At 40.3% G+C, this 16,441-nt stretch overlaps 1 protein-coding gene across 1 annotated transcript in view; it reads left to right on the top strand.

Moving 5' to 3' along the window:
* Positions 1-16,010, top strand: part of ADAMTS18 (ADAM metallopeptidase with thrombospondin type 1 motif 18) — a 364,329-nt gene extending 348,319 nt beyond the window's left edge. Inside the window, exons 22-28 of the mRNA XM_025045377.1 lie at positions 209-350; positions 2,633-2,759; positions 5,860-6,064; positions 7,396-7,581; positions 9,432-9,644; positions 11,983-12,130; positions 14,131-16,010. Coding sequence (XP_024901145.1) covers positions 209-350; positions 2,633-2,759; positions 5,860-6,064; positions 7,396-7,581; positions 9,432-9,644; positions 11,983-12,130; positions 14,131-14,246 — 1,137 coding nt within the window. The 3' untranslated portion in view covers positions 14,247-16,010. The remainder of the gene's footprint in view (positions 1-208; positions 351-2,632; positions 2,760-5,859; positions 6,065-7,395; positions 7,582-9,431; positions 9,645-11,982; positions 12,131-14,130) is intronic.
* Positions 16,011-16,441: the final 431 nt, after the last annotated feature.

A 16,441-nucleotide genomic window follows, 5' to 3' on the forward strand; every position in this document is an offset into this window, starting at 1 on the left:
TATCTAAATCAGTTTTGGTGATAATGGAGGTACACATTTTAAAGTGTCATGGGAATACTTTAAATCAACATAAAACAAATGGGAACAATGATGTGAACCAACTCTAAGGTCACAATGTCATGCAAATATCTTTAAAATGTTCAGTGAGGTTTCTGGAATTCTGGGGTCTGACCTGTCTTGATCTCTGATTTTATCTTACACTGTCCAGATTCTGATGCAAGGCAAAAATCCAGGCATAGCTTGGAAGTATGCACTTCCCAAGGTCATGAGTGGAAGTCAGCCAGCCACAGAAAGACACATCCATGCCTGGAGCACAGTACATTCGAACTGCTCCGTCTCCTGCGGTGGAGGTAGGTGATTTCTTAATTCCATTTTCCAGCTCTCTTCTTAAAACAGGTTCTTTCACTTCAGGCTTCTTTAAGTTGTGTGGTTCAAATAAGCAACAAAAGAACCGTCTCTTATGGGAATCATCACTGTAAAAAGCAAATATTATTGTACTATTTGAGGATTTTCATATGTAGAAAGAAACCAGTTCTCACAAAACTCAAGTCAACCATAACCAGAACTCAAGAGTTATACATCAGAAACTTATGGGGGAAAATATATAAAAAACATATATGTATTTATAAATATAAGAATATATGCATACATATATATATTTATATTTAAAATGTTTTAGGCTTACAGTTTAGTTTCTCCTTGTCCTGACTTTATAACAACTTCCAGTTGTTATAAACCTCCCACTGGGACTCATGGAAGGTAGGGTCATGACAAGTGAGAACACATGCAAAGCAGCCTTACACAGCTCCCTGAAATGTGGATATGGTGCCATTCCATCCCCTGAGGGGTGAGGTCAGCAAAGTCTCTCTCAGTAGGAAAATGGATTAAATCTGAGAAATAACCCTTTAAGGAAGGAAAAACAATAGCTGTTCTCTCAGAGAGTAGAAGACAGACATTTTGTTGAGATCCAAAAACATCACGTATTTGTTTGTAAGTCAATCTTGGTCACACTTACCCCTTTTGGAAAAGGAATGAAAGTCCATAAATAGGTCCATGAACCAAAGCATGAAGGGTAGTTATTCATTTCCTCATATTCAGAGCACCTGGTGACAATGAGTCTTATGTATCCATCTCACTAAGCAAAATGAGCCATCTTGGAACCGGAAAAAGAAGTATAGAAAATTCAGAAATTCTTAGGCCTATTCTTCAGGTGCTCATGTTAATTAACAAAATATGAAGAAATAATTTTTTTCAAAAAATTAAAAAGTAATACATTTTTATTAATAACCATTTATAGTTATATTAAAGCAATATACTATAAAGAATAAAAATAATCTCCATAATCCTTTAATCAGTAATAGCCAGTGTAAATACTTTGGTCTATATTGTGCTATTCTTTTTATTATGCAAATGTAAAAGTACATTTGTTTGACATACTCAAACATATATTTGCCTTAGGTATCATTTTGGGTTTTTTGTTTGTTTGTGTTTTACATCCCAGAAACCATGCTATAGACATATCTTTCCTCTTTTTTATGTAGTCTTGGAGCATGAGCAGTTTTTCATATATCAAGCGTTCTTTGAGACCATTTGCAAGCACTTTCTGGCATCTGAGGGAGAGCACAGTTCCTTGGGAAGGAGAGAAATTTGGTCCATTGTCCACTTACAAGGAATAAATCCAACCCAGAGTGGGTGCTGGAGAGGTTCGCTGCGGGGTTCCCTCTTGCTTGGACTTAGCGATCCCTTCACGTGACTCACAGACCGTGGTGTGTCCGAGGCACATAAGAAGAAGAGTCCAAATGATTAAGTTCTCCAGAAGTGAACTCAACCTTAGGGAATGCCAGTGTAGTTTCGATTAGCCTTCCTGAAAGCAAACCTACTTCAGCCTAACCATTAGAGCAGGCGTGACTTTTCATTGCTTCTCAGATTCCGTTTTAAGGTAAAGCACATGTAAACAGAAACAAACACAATTCAAAGAGGAGGCAGCATTCTGATTTGGGGAGCTGACAAATACAGTTATTCAAAAAACAACTTAGGCATCTGATGAGAAGTTCTGAAACCAGCATTGAAAGCAAGGCCATAGAATGCCACTAACACAGACCAACACGAAAACAGAGACCTAGCTGACAGGTGCGAATACATATTTAGCGAGCTCAACTTTTTTTTTCAATTTTTTGTTTATATGTGCATCACACTCTTATAGAGGTAGAACATGCTTTGTGGAAAAGCATAATCTTAGAGTTTCCATGCACAATTCACCAGTGGTTTTCTTTGAAGAACATTATCCATTAGATGCGTGTAGTGTGAATTACAGTTGGCGGATGCTTCCTTTACAACTGCCCTGTTTCCCGAAGGTTGTATGAATCACTATGTGGTTCTAGGATCCACAGCAGCCTGGAAAATGAAGAAGCTACACTTTAAAATTATTAATATATGAAAACTATTATCTCAGGGGAAAATGGAAAATGGATTAGTTGCAGATTTTATTAAAAGGAGGCATTCTCAGCACAATATATGGATCTTAAAATATCAGAAGCCTGATATTTCTGGCTTAAATCAGAAATTAAATTTGAAAATTAAATTGAATTGGTTATCTGTACTTTTTACTTTGTAACTTTTGATGTCTTATTAGGTTATATAAGTGTAAAGGCCATTTGCTTACGAGATCAAAATACTCAAGTCAATTCCTCATTCTGCAATGCAAGAACCAAGCCAGCAACTGAACCCAAAGTATGCAATGCTTTCTCCTGCCCTGCCTAGTAAGTCATCTGGAAATGTCTTTCTGGTTATAGTTGTACTTTGTATGCCTTTACTGTTGGTATGAGATAATTACAGCCCACTGTCAATGCTTCTGACCTAAAGTGGTGCATAGATAGATAGGATGACCAAAAAAGTAATAAAAGAAAGTAGTCGAGGTTAAAATACAAACTTAAATGATACAAATTTGCTTTAGACATTCATTTGACTCTGGCTATGCAAACCTACCATTGGGATATAAAGATATTTGTTTTTTATAAGGGTTTTTATTTTTTATTTTTGTAACAGTCTTTACATAGAGACTCCTCTAAACTAAAACAGATATTTAAATAACACAGATTCCTATATTAGTTAAATTCACTTGTGGTTTTGTGCTTAATTTTATATAGTTGTCTAAAATTTAAAAATCATACTATGCAGACCGTGAAACCCCAAATGTAAATTATACAGTAGCAAGACACAAACTAAAAAGAAAGGGGTAGAGAGGGCAAATAGTAATCCACTTCTGATGATGGTACCCTATGGGAAGCTCAGTGGGTTTGTTTTTGGATGGATTTTAGCCACACTCTTGCTTGAACACTAATTTTAAATAATCTTCCCAGCTAAATAAAGTCTTTTCTTGTATGATTTATCTTCTGCCAAATGTGTTTATATAGGATTGACAGAGTTTCTTCTCAAGCAACATTTTGTGTTCACTAATGTTTCAGATCATCTTAATAAGCAGTGTTTGCTTTGTGGTGATAGTTATATTGCACAATATTTTTATATACATCTATTTTTTTTCTTTATAGTGTATTTGTCATAATCGTTTGGGGCCTTAGCTATCCACTAATCTCATATGTTCAGTTGTTGGCCCAGTTTTTCCTCTTAGAATCTCGAGCCAGCTGTATCCTAAACAGAAAAAGGAGAAAGAAATTTGGGGGCTTTCATGGATTTTCCCCTTTTGCTAAGGAATATCTGCTTCGAAGAAATATGTAGTTCTATGACATGATTACCAGACAGTATTATTGACCTCTGTGGAGCGATCTTTCCTTTAGGTGGGCTGCGTGGGTGTTTGTGTACAAGTAGGAATCGTGGATATGTTTGAATGGCAAGCTGATGTTTTCTTATTTTAAGCTTCCTTCCCATCATTGGTTATCTCGCCAGCTAAAAAAGGGACCCCCTTCAAACATACATCCGCGAAAAGGGAGAGAACCTAGGTCATGCTCGACTCCTAGAAGCTCCCTGATGACTCCACATAGAAATGATATTCTGTGCAGGAACCAGTTTACTGGCTATTTAAAAGCAGAAGAGCCCCTCACAATGACTGTCAAGTGAGAGTGGTGCAATGGGCAGGATCTTGCGTTGCTTTCCTTCTCCATCCTATCATTTATATCTCATTATTTCTTCTTGGAATAGTGGGGACTTCCAATCTTCCCCGGGGATATACTAAAAATAAGGTTCAGATTCAGACTATGAGAGCTAGAAAGACAAAGGGATTAATCTGATCTAACACCATTATTCCCTCATGTATTAATCATGCCCTATGCACTTACTACATGCCAGCTCTGAGCTGAGGACTGGGGTTCGGAGACAGATAACTTGTGGTTCCTGTCGTCAGTGAACCCACAACTAAATGGAAGAGTTGGATGTGTAAAGGAATAATTGAGAAGCAGTGAGATACATGCTAAAAATATGTTGTGTGTAAAAAAGCAGTGTGGGAGAAATGGGCGTTGTAGGAGTCTGGGCTCAGAGGTGGGGGTTGATAGGGAATGGGGCCAGGTGGAGAGGGAGCCTGGGACCACATGTGGAGAACCATGCATGTCATGCAAAAAGTCTGCTTGTGTTATGCTTTTTCTAGTACTTTTACTAAGTCATCATCTTTGCTGCATGAAGGAAAGAAACTTGACTTTGGTAGACGAAAATGTCATCTTTATAGGCAAATCTTGAAAATAGTTCCATGTTTTCTCTACATCTTATAAGATACAACTACTTATACAAATATAAGGAATTATTTTATTTGATACCATATTTAATATGGATTATACAGTGTTTTAGAATACATATCCTAGAATCCATGTTCTAAATTCTGTAGACTAAAGGTCTTTAATGTCATATGTCTTGTGGGGGAAATTAGGAAAATTTATAGGACTAGGAAAGGAGACAGAAATGCAAAGTTATAATAAAAAATGTATTTGTAGTGGTTTATTTAAAATGATACTTAGAATATTGATTTAAAAAAGATGAGTTTTAGACATTGCTGCTATGACTCAAATGTATTAATGGTCATATCTGGTAGATTTTTTTTAACACCAGGCCTTCAAATCACAGAGTTTCAGTTAATCAAAAGTAGTTGTTAAAAAGGATTAATAGTTTAAGTTGATTACCCTTCAAATATACACCAAGTCTCAGACTGCTGTGAAAAAGTGGTCTAGCAATGTATAAATAAAGAACGCAAGGTTATACCTCTATCAGTAAATTTTAAGACCAATCAGAACAGTAGCTGGGGTAACCGTCTGCTTAGAAATATGCTCTGGGAGATCTTCTCTGAATGCGCCCCTCTCTCCTGCATGTGCACACACACACACATACCCCTCTCACACGTGTGCACACACACACATACCCCTCTCACGCGCACTTTTCCATTAGTCTCATTGTAGTGTCACTTCTATTGCGGCAGTTATCAGAAAGCATTGTCTTTATTTATTCACATATCTGCCTCTTCACTGTGTTGTAGGCTCCTGATGGAAAGGACATCACCTCCTTCATTTTTCCAACCCTAATGCCTAGGAGAGTCCTTGGCATAAAGTTAGGATCCCAGTAAATCTGAATGAATGAATGAATGGCTCAGATTTCCAGATGGCACATGTTTCTTCCCCTGTGGAGGACAGGAATGTATTTTTCCCCAGAACTGTGTGGTGACTAAATGCAGCTCCCTATAACTGGATCACATTAGTGTAGGCTTCAAAATCTATAGGAGAATAATTAGTATGAATCACCCTTATTAGTCCTAAAATCGATCTAAAGCTTTCATCGGGTGGTTCACCTTTTGCAATAACTGCTTTGGAAGCGATGAGCCAGAGTCTCAGCTTCACTGGAAGTAATTCTGTTTTTCACTGGAAGTTGGAAGCCAGGTGAATGGAGCGTGTGCAGCAGGTCATGTGCGAGGGGCCAGCAGAGCCGGAAAATCCAGTGTGTCCAGAAGAAGCCCTTCCAAAAGGAGGTGGCCGTCCTGCATTCGCTCTGCCCGGTGAGCACACCCACGCAAGTTCAATTCTGCAACAGCCATGCCTGCCCTCCAGGGTGGAGCCTCGGGCCCTGGTCTCAGGTAACTGGGAAAGACTTAGAGTCATTGGTCTTGTTCCCCGTGGCAAATGAGGGTGACAAAAAATATCTGCTTCCCAAGAGGCTCTCAGCTGTATCCACCTTCATGGGAATCACACTGAGCTAATGTGATGGGGCATTTTAATTAGCTTTTTTGGTGATTCTTATGTAACTTTCAGTTTGGGGATCCTTAGAAGTCCAGAAACGAGAGTGTTGGGGGTCATGTAGGATAGACTGGTGCCCAAGACTAGACAGTGTTTGAGTGTCAGAGGACTGGCGGACGAAACTGGCTACCGAATTCTCCAACGCAAATGGCAAGTACAAAGAATAAGGTGTAAAAAGGATTTTAACTCTTGCTTCATTGAAAGACGTAGGGTTAAAAGAATAGAGAGAGGTGTTGGGCATAAAGTTTGCTCTTGTCACGACTCCCAGTGAACGGTACAAAGTTATCAAGTTGGAAGAGGCATAGAACTACCCGTCATTTGCAACTCAGAGGTTCTCAGATGGGAGCAAATCCCGAATTTTGCAATATTGAGAGACATTTTTGATCGTCACAATGGGGGAATGGGTACTACTGGCATCTAGGTGGTAGAGATAAAAATCCTACAATGCACAGGACAGCTCCTGATGAATTACCTGGTCCAGCTTGTGCCAAGAGTGAGAACTCTGCTGTGATGGCCCAGCCTCTGCTAAACCGTGGATGGCAAGGCAATTTTAGGGAATAATAAAAAAATTCAGGGGTTTCATTGCCTGAACTATGAATCCAGGTAGCACATTTCTGCCACGTTTTCCTTGAGGGCATATTATATTGAGGAGGGGGTTGACGTCTGATTAAGGTTAGTAGTGCACGGCCATATCCCCGACAGAGGTCAGAATAAGGTGTTATATTTTTAATGATAGGACATTATGGAATTTTTTTTTTAATGTTAGGACTATATTTGTTAAGGGAATAAGGAGCTGGGAGTGGGAAAGAACATCTTCACACGTGCTTAGGTGGACTTTTAAAATGAGGGAGTAGGTTCGTTTACCACAGGGTACATCTAAGCAGTACAGGGTGTTGAGTCTGATCTCTTTTTTGGAATTAGTTATCATTTACAAAAGGAGAATTCAAAGGACTGTTTTAGCCCAACGTGTGTGGTGGGTGTAGATACAGGAAACAGGGGTGGCGGGTTTCTCACGAAAAGTGGCTTTAATTCATGGAGTTTACCCCACATTTCACATGGAAATATTTTGAGAGGGCATTTTTTTGTTTCAAATGTATCTTTTTGAGAACTTGAAAATCATTTGAAACTAGCATGCAAATAGCTTTCATTTTTTTTTTTTTTCCATCTCAAGTGTTCCAAGACCTGTGGGCGAGGGGTGAGGAAACGCGAAATCCTGTGTAAAAGCTCTGCCGCGGGAGAAGGCCTCCCTGACAGCCTGTGCTCCAGCACCCCGAGACCAGAGGCGCAGGAGGGCTGCGTCCTAGGACGATGCCCCAGAAACAACCGGCTGCAGTGGGTCGTCTCTTCCTGGAGTGAGGTATGGGTTTAGATGTACTGCTGGGTTTTGGGTTTGTCGTTATTGAATGCTCAGCTCACCCACCAGCATCCAGATGCTCAAAGCTTCTGTTCCACACACGTGTACCAGATACCAACTGTTCATCTTTTCCTCCTGATTTCTTCATCTAATGTTAAAAAAGCACTCATTGCCCTGATCAGCAATGGTGGTAGGAAAACAGAGGAATGGTATGCGGAGTGCTGTGATGGGCTCTGTACTTCCATGGGAGAGCTTGAGGTCCACCCAGCCTGATAGTGGGAAGAATCCTTGTCAAAAGAGACTTTCCAGGAAGTGTGAGCCCAAAGGATGAGCAGGAATCCGGCAAAGGTTGTTCCAGACAGAGGATGCACCCTGTGCAGGCGAGAGAATATAGCACTCAGTAAGAATGGAACAGGGGTGTGATGGAGCCGGAAACTATTAGGGACGGATCATGAGGGTGTTCAGGAGCCAATTAAAATTTTAAGCAAAGGAGTGGAACAAACAGGTTTTTGTTTAAGAGACAAGGGGACTGATGCAAAGCAGGCAAGCCCAGAGGCAGGAAAGGCACTTGCGTGAGTTTGCAGTAAGTAAGACAAAAAATGCAAGTGTTTCAGGGATAGCGAAAGGCCGCATCTTTGAGAACTCCTAGAGAGATCATTTGGTGCCTTCGGGCAATTGTAGGGGTAGAGGGAAAAGAAGACTGGAAGATGCCGCCTAGCTTTCTGGCTTGGGAAACTCACTGAGTTCAGACACAGGAAACGTGAGGAAAGGAGCCAAGCCGGAAGTAGACCAGGTAACCTGTGAGACGAGGTCTCTGCTCTTAAGAAGTCTGGTCTGGTGAGGAAGATGCTGAGAAAGAGAAAAGGGCAGCAGTGAGGAGGGGCAGGTTCACCAGAGGAGGGGTTTCTAGCCCAATGCCACTGGATCTTTTCTATCAATGCCCTTTTATTCTCTCTAAATGATAAATATAGATAGCTATATGTCCATCTCTTTTCCTTGAGCATTTTCTTAGAGACATTATGCCCTAACGGCTAAACACTTGGGCTTGAATCGACGTTACCCCACCTGAATGCAGCCTTCAGGATTCGCTCTAGGTGTGACCTTGGGCTTGTCACTTACCGTGGCTAAGCCTCACTTACCTGTACAATGGAGCCACCATTTGCATCTTCTTCACAGAGCTGTTTAAGTAGGAAGCTCAGTGTCATCCTTTATTGTTGCACTGATGCCAGTTCTTATTCGGTTCATCAAGGCCCCATACCTTATCCCATAACAATGTTTAAAATACTTAAAACAACAAGTTTTCTCACATTGATTTCATTAGTCTCCATCCTTCTTTCTGCCATAACACCACTTCAGGTTACATCTCGGCCAAGATAGAGGCAGGGTAAAAATAAGGGACAATTATTAAATGGTGGCTCCTCCCACTCAGCTGCCTCTAACCCTCTTCTCTGTGCCCTGCCTCCTTGGCACAGACTCCCAACTTCTTAGTCTCAGGTCGACCTGGGTCCACAGGGGCCCAAACCTGGACATCCAAATAAACACTATACACAGACCCTGATCCCATCCTCTGCCATCTCGTCTTTCTCTGGACTTTGCCTCATTTTGTTTTATGGTGCTGAGGAGCTCTGTGGTTTTGGGAAAATGACTAAAATTCTCTGGCCTTTGGTTTTCTCACCTGTAGCATGAGGGACCTGGTGCTCTATTTTTAGGATCTTTGTATGTGTGTGGTTGACCTGCCATCATCCATCCCTTAGGTTTCATGTGGGCGGTGCATCCGTAGGTTGGAATGCATCTGCTCAGCAGACTTGACCGTGGAGCTCCGCATACTCAATGTCTCCTTTCTTGGCTCCTAGTGTTCTGTCACCTGTGGTCTGGGTGTGAGGAAGAGGCAAATGAAATGCAACGAGAAGGCCTTCCAGGGAAAGCTGATAACTTTCCCGGAGCGAAGGTGCCGTAATATTAAGAAACCAAACCTGGACTTGGAAGAAACCTGCAACCGAGGGGCCTGTCCAGTCCGTCCAGTGTACAGTGTGGCAGCTGGATGGTATTCATCACCGTGGCAACAGGTGAGCACGTGCAGATTGACAAGGTGTAGGTGGAGAGTCAGAAAAAGCAGTCAGTCCACCAACGGCTAATGCGAGAGACCTGTCCAAATGAGAAGAACAAAGGGCTTGAGTTCTGTGGCCAGCTCCACCGCCTGTGTGGCCTTGGGCAATTACATAATCTGTGAGCCTGTTTTCACATCTCTAAAGTTGCGATGACAATATCTTGCAAGGTTTTTTTTTTTTCCATGAGCAAATAAGATGATATGAAGCACTTAGTACTCGGCTTGTCACATAGTGCTAATGTTTGCGGTGGCTGCTGCTTTTCAAACCACCACTAGGGTCTTCTATATTTTAGAAATGCTGTTTCACAGTCTTGACTCCTTTGGTTATGTCACGTTTCTGAATAATATGGTAATAGCTAACAGCTGTCAAACCATTACTGTGCATTCTCTATTCTCTCACTTTATCCTGGAAGCAGTCTCATTAGTATGTATTCCTGTTCTGATGTTGTGGATGAAGGAGCTAAAGCTCAGAGAGTTAGGGAATTCAGCTAAGGACACCCAGCTCATCCGATGTTAATGGCACCCTTTTTCTTAGGAGACTTAGATGAAATTTTGGTTTGGTTCTTATTGGCCAGATTGGTATGTGAGGCTAAGTCTGAGAGAACAAGATATCCTCAGAAATCCAAAGCTATAGTCTGGTCCTTGCAGAATTCTGACCAAAAGATGTTGTGTAGCTCTTCAAAGAACTCACTGGCTTGAGAGGTGCTGCCCACCCCTCGCTATGAAACGCAGGGGCGGAGCGGGGTATGTGCGAGCACAGTGTACATGCATGTGTCTATACGTGCATATGTGTCAGTGTTTATATATACTTATATACATGTGCATGTGTAATGTATATACATATATGTGTGTGTATACAGTTGACCCTTGAATAACATGGGTTCGAATTACACAGGTCCATTTATACTCAGATTTCTTTCAATTAATACTGTAAATATATTTTATGATTTTCTTAATGTCTTTTCTCAGGCCTACTTTATTGTAAAAATACAGTATATCACACATATATAAAACATGTGTTAATCAACTGTTATCAGTAAGACTTCTAGTCAACAGTAGGCTATTAAGTTTTGGGGGAGTCAAAATTATATGTGGATTTCCAGCAAGGGTTAGCGCCCCTAACCCTGTGTTGTTCAAGAGTCAACTATATATGTGTATATATATATGTTTGGGAGGATCGAGGAAGTAAAACATGGAGGAAAGAAAATCATATTGGCATGATTTTTTATCTCTAATTGGGTAGGCACTGTATTAGGTGCTATACCTATTGCTATAGATTTCTTTTTAAAATTTTCATCATTTCACTCAAAAGATCTGGAAATTGATTCTTATAAGATTATTTAGATCAGTAAACAATTGCCAGCATGCCCAATCTGCTCCCTTGCTTGTTTGTCTTGTCCATAGCTGTTTTAGTGTGACAAAGGCAGAGTTGCAACAAACCCTAAAATATTCACTGTGTTCACCTTTACAGGAAAAGTTTGCCAACTCCTGGTTTGATAACTACCATACAGCTGTATTTGAATTTTGAGCTAATTCTCAATCATATTTTTTGCACCAGAACCAATTTTTCATCCCAGATACCAGTCTATATAGTGATGCTTGTCCAAGATGAGTTTTCACCTGTCTGCGATAATATAAGAAAAATAAGGATAACTAGTGAATTTTTAAAAGCAAAACAAGATAATTTAAGGGCTGTCTTTTTCTGATATTTTCTTGTTATGAAATATCTTTAGTATTTTTTCCAGACATGAAAATTTAACAGTCCTTATTAATCATTTTTTTCTAAAAAAAAAAAATATATATATATATAATTGGATCTAATTGGACAATAAAATCATTGACTTCTGGGAAGCACCGCATCTACCATGCTAGCTCAGAATTTGGCTGGGCACAGAGGGCCTAACTCCAAAGCCGTCTCAGAGTCTCGTTTCTTTTGCTGTCCTAGTTTTGAACTATCTCCCCCACTACTGCATCTGCAGAGATTATTTGGAATTCTTTAAATACTGCCTTTAATTGCCTAGATGTGTCTGTATTTGTTTCTGCATTCTTATGGCGGCTTCTGTATTTCTGGAAGCTCTCTCCTTTATGAGCCACCTAATGGGAGACACACACTCTTGGGTGAGATAGCATTAGCCTAACTAAGACCCTTCTAATCAGATCAAATGGCTCACATGTACCTGGCTCTGGAGGATCCCTTTTATCAGCAGAGGTCTTGGTAATGTCATGCAGCACAGAGACGCCTCTTTGAGATCACCGACATGCCAGCTGAATGTTTGATTCTCTTCCCTGTCCTGCAGTGCACGGTGACCTGTGGGGGAGGGGTTCAGACCCGATCCGTCCACTGTGTGCAGCAGGGCCGGCCTTCCTCAAGTTGTCTGCTCCAACAGAAACCTCCGGTGCTACGGGCTTGTAATACCAACTTTTGTCCAGCTCCTGAAAAGAGAGGTAAAAGTGACCCCTACACTCCAATTTTACTAGTCTTCAGAGAATTTTTCTAACACCCACTGTTTGGTGGTGCAGCTCGTACACGGCCCACCTCTAGGGGGTGCCATGCACATCAAAGTCCACGTGAACGGTGCTCCTTGGAGGCACACAAGGCACAGATCCAGGTAGTTCCCGCTCAAAGCGATCTTGTATGCAGGGAACATTTAATTCTATGATAGGGCTTTTTCATCATTAATTCTTATTTGAAAGTTTGCAAGTCCATTTTTCTAAACTAAATTTTAGTTGAACAAATGAAAAAGTAACCACTGTGTGCAAGACGGTGGAAATGCAAGAGTGGACAAGAATTGCCCTCAAGGAGATAAATTACCATGAATGTGTCTTATCCTAGGACTACAGCTTAAATGTTTTCTTCAGTTCAAAAGAAGGGCAGTGAGTGCTAATGGGAAATTCAGTTACCTGAATGAACTATATACCGTTCCTCACCAGAGCAACTTACATTAATCTGACACCACAAAATATTTTTTTCAACCTAATCAGATTTCCTTGGGCTAAAGAACATTTTCCATCATGTACCTGCTTTTTCTTTTTACCCAGTCACAGCTTTTCCCCGACTATCCAGTCTCATACCCCATGCTTTCCCATTTGCGGTGAACCAGATCCAGGACGATGACTCACTTCATCTCCCCTGTCCACATCACTTCTCATCTCTGTCTTCATTGTTGTCGTTTATCTGCTTCTTATGGCCTGAGCTCCAGCTCTGGGCATCCCTTTTCCTTCCTCTGCTTTCTCGCCTATCTTATCTGAAGCTTGCACAAGACCAGAAAGCTAGCAACACAGCAGTTGCTCAGAGTCAGACCCCTTCTCAGAGTCAGCATTGCCAATTCTAAGCAACGCTGGAATTCTCCAAACCCGTAGCCTTTCTCAGCAGAAAGCTTATGGGAGATGAAGTACACCTTTCAAGCAAGTGGTCATGTTCTCTCAGATGTACCCACGTGTATAAAGACCATGGGAAGCAGATCCTGGGACCCTGTCAGCCCTTATGAGAACTACTTTTTACTCTGAGAGGCTGGGCGCTAATGGGAGACTTTGGGACAGAGGCATGACCTGGTTTATGTTTTCAGAGGATCACTGGGACCACTACAAGGTGAGATGTGTATACAAGGGAATTTTAGGCATAAGAACAAAGGCTTGAAGAAGAAACTATAGACCGTTCTCAAGCATAGAAAGATAGGCTACAAATTGGGAGCAGTAGGAGAGCTGAGACCTTTGCATGCTGCAACCAAAGGCACAGTGGAGAGCCACTGAAGGGGGCTCATGGGTGGTGTGTAGTTTTGGCTAAGGTGAAGGTAAAAATAATTTAAGGCTTGCATAGAGAAAGGGAAAACCTCCAAAATATTTATTCACATATAGGGCAGACTAAGAATTTTTGAAGTCAAAAAAAATCCTTGAGAATCTAATAAAATGACTAAGCCCTAGGTCCTCAAACATTCATTTATGTTTACATAAAAGACATCTTACTCACAATTTCTTGCACATTCTGTAGCGTGAGGCCCTTCTGGGTAAGGATCCCTGATGTTCAGTGTTCTGCTTCCAGTCGATAATCGCATCTGTTACCCTCTGTGAACAACGAAAGTTAGAAAGGACGAGTGTTGACTTAAATCCACTTAGTTGCAAACTGGCGAAGAGATTTATTTAAACCTACACAGAGTGTTGCAGCTGGGCCTCCAGTCTTGGTGTCCCAGTTCTCAATGTATCAGGCTCCTTGCTCCCCAAGGTCCTCAGGGGATTCTGAATATGCTGTTCTAGGTACTTCCCTTGGATGTAAAATGGTACCTCCCAGGTTATTCGAGGAAGATCAGACATTAATCTCTGGCTAGATACAATTTTTATCTTCACATCCACTTTTCCCCCTACCTTTTTAAATTTTGCTAATGATCACAGTCCCTTTCGATGTCTTAATCATGTTTTCCTAACATGCTAAATATGATTTCTGATTTTAGAGGATCCATCCTGTGTAGATTTCTTCAGCTGGTGTCATCTAGTTCCTCAGCACGGTGTCTGCAACCACAAATTTTATGGTAAACAGTGCTGCAAGTCATGCACAAGGAAGAGCTGATGCCCTCTCAGCACCTTCAGGCCAGGTCTTACCTCTCAACCTCTGGACATACCAGCCATCTTTCGGACTGAAAGCTGAAGACTGCAGCAGCTCGCAAGTGGCTTGGAGTGTGAGGACTCAGCTCTGCAGCACAGACACGCTTCTTAGTCCCCAAAGCACATGGTACTCCGAAGCACTTGAAAATGGGAAGCGATGACAAATCTGACTTAAAAAGAAAACAACATTAATTTGCACTGTCACACGAAAGAAGTGATGAATCACACTGAGACACGTCAACTTTGGGACAGACCCCCTTCCGAATCTGAAAGGGCTCCATGGCAAAGACATCTGTTTAGAAAAGGTCCTTTAAGACTTTAGGTCACAGACAGAGCTGGAAGAATCAAATGTGGATGGAACGTTTACTTGGAGCTCACAGTCTGACAAACTAGATGACCCAAACCAGGATATACAGGAAGCCAAATGGTGCTCACAATTGTGCTTGCTGCTGGACTAGCAAGCTTCATGTTATGTTTATTTAGTGTGCGTGCATTGTTTTTATTATTTTGTTAAAAGTATATTCTGCTTATAGAAAGTCTCCAAGACTAAAATTCACAACTTGAAAAGTGTTCCAAGGCATATTCTGAAAACAGAGCAACATGGACTATTTAAGATCTCCATTTAATTGAAATTCACACCCTCGGGGGAAAACTCCTAAGAAAGGCAAATATGCCCGACACATTATATGGACCTCGGAACTTTTGGTGCTAGCTGAACAAGTAGACGGGATCCTTGAGTCTGATTCCTTTGAGAATCAGAATTGGTGAGACGTCCATTTCTGGTAAAAATCTAAGGAGTTAAATAGCAGTGTGTTAACAGAAGGAACATCATTTGTAATGCTCCCTACATATTATCAGAGCTGCTTAGGAAATTAAAGGCCACTTGTGGTTTTTTTCCTATCAACTGATATGTTTAAATTTGCCCTAGAATTTAGTTAACAAGCAAAAAAGTCACAGTGGCAATAGAAAACTCCATCTGTCTTCCTACTATGCTAATATTAATAAATCATAATATGCCAAGACCCTTCAATGAATAAGAGTATTTTACAGTCTCAGATGATATTTTCAGTCTTCAAAAGCCAGTTGTTGGTTGGCACTAATGAGCTTAAAATTGTTCTCAATTGGAAAAACACTGCACTATTTTGCCAAAACCAAAGTAACTTACAAGACTGTGTCCTTCTGTAATTTTTTGAGTCATGGTTATAAAAGACATATTTATATAATTCTACTGTATTCAATTTCTTTGATGAATGTAACCCAATTTTAGTGCTTTAAAAAGTCTCAATTCAAATGGATTTGCTGGCTCAGCACAACCAACTAGACAGCGGTTTGTTAAATTTAGAGCATCCTTGGTTCCCATTCTAATTAAAATCATGCATTCCCAAGTCTCCGAGAAATCATTAGACTGTTTTCTCAACCTACTTGTCTTGGCCTAGAGTAGTGGTCATTTTATCAGAAAAAAAGAGTTCTACATCACCATCCCCTTGCCCTCTGAAAAACTGCAAGTTATTTGTACTTTATATAATTATCATTTTATTTTATGGAAAATTAATTTATTACTTAATAGCTTATTGTTATGTGTTCTCACTTGCTTCCCTGAGTAAGTGATAATAATTCTGAGGAAAAGTGTTGAATAAAACCATGGGTTATAGAGAAAAGTCAAAATATATGTGTAATATTTAATTATTTTATAAGTTTATAATAAAGTGTTGTTTCTTTATCTTTGAAACTTGTTAAGTTCTTGAGTAAATTAGTGAGAAGTCAGTTATTTCCAAGGTGATTATAAATGTTAAATCTCAGTAATTTCTCAATGAAAAGTTGAAAAAAAGTTGGGGAAAAATAAGATATTAATTAATACTTTTTCCCGTTTGTGTATGAGAAAACAAACTATCAAATACTGATCTGAAACAGATGACATTTTTACCATCTTATGGGGGTACTGAATTATTTTTTCCTTCTCTAAAGGTCATGTAAGCATTTATTTATGGAACTCATCCAAGTTAGGTAAACCTACCATAAATGTATTTGACTTTTTCCTTTCTATTTGAAAGTCATTCTGGTAAAATCATTTTGCAAAGAGAAAGAGGAGGAAGGAAGAAAAAAACAGAGCCTATAGATAAACTCACACCTATATGGTCAATTAATCTATGACAAAGGAGG

The sequence above is a fragment of the Pteropus alecto genome, unplaced genomic scaffold (assembly GCF_000325575.1).
Source record: "Pteropus alecto unplaced genomic scaffold, ASM32557v1 scaffold42, whole genome shotgun sequence".
In the NCBI taxonomy this organism is placed as follows: Eukaryota; Metazoa; Chordata; class Mammalia; order Chiroptera; family Pteropodidae; genus Pteropus; species Pteropus alecto.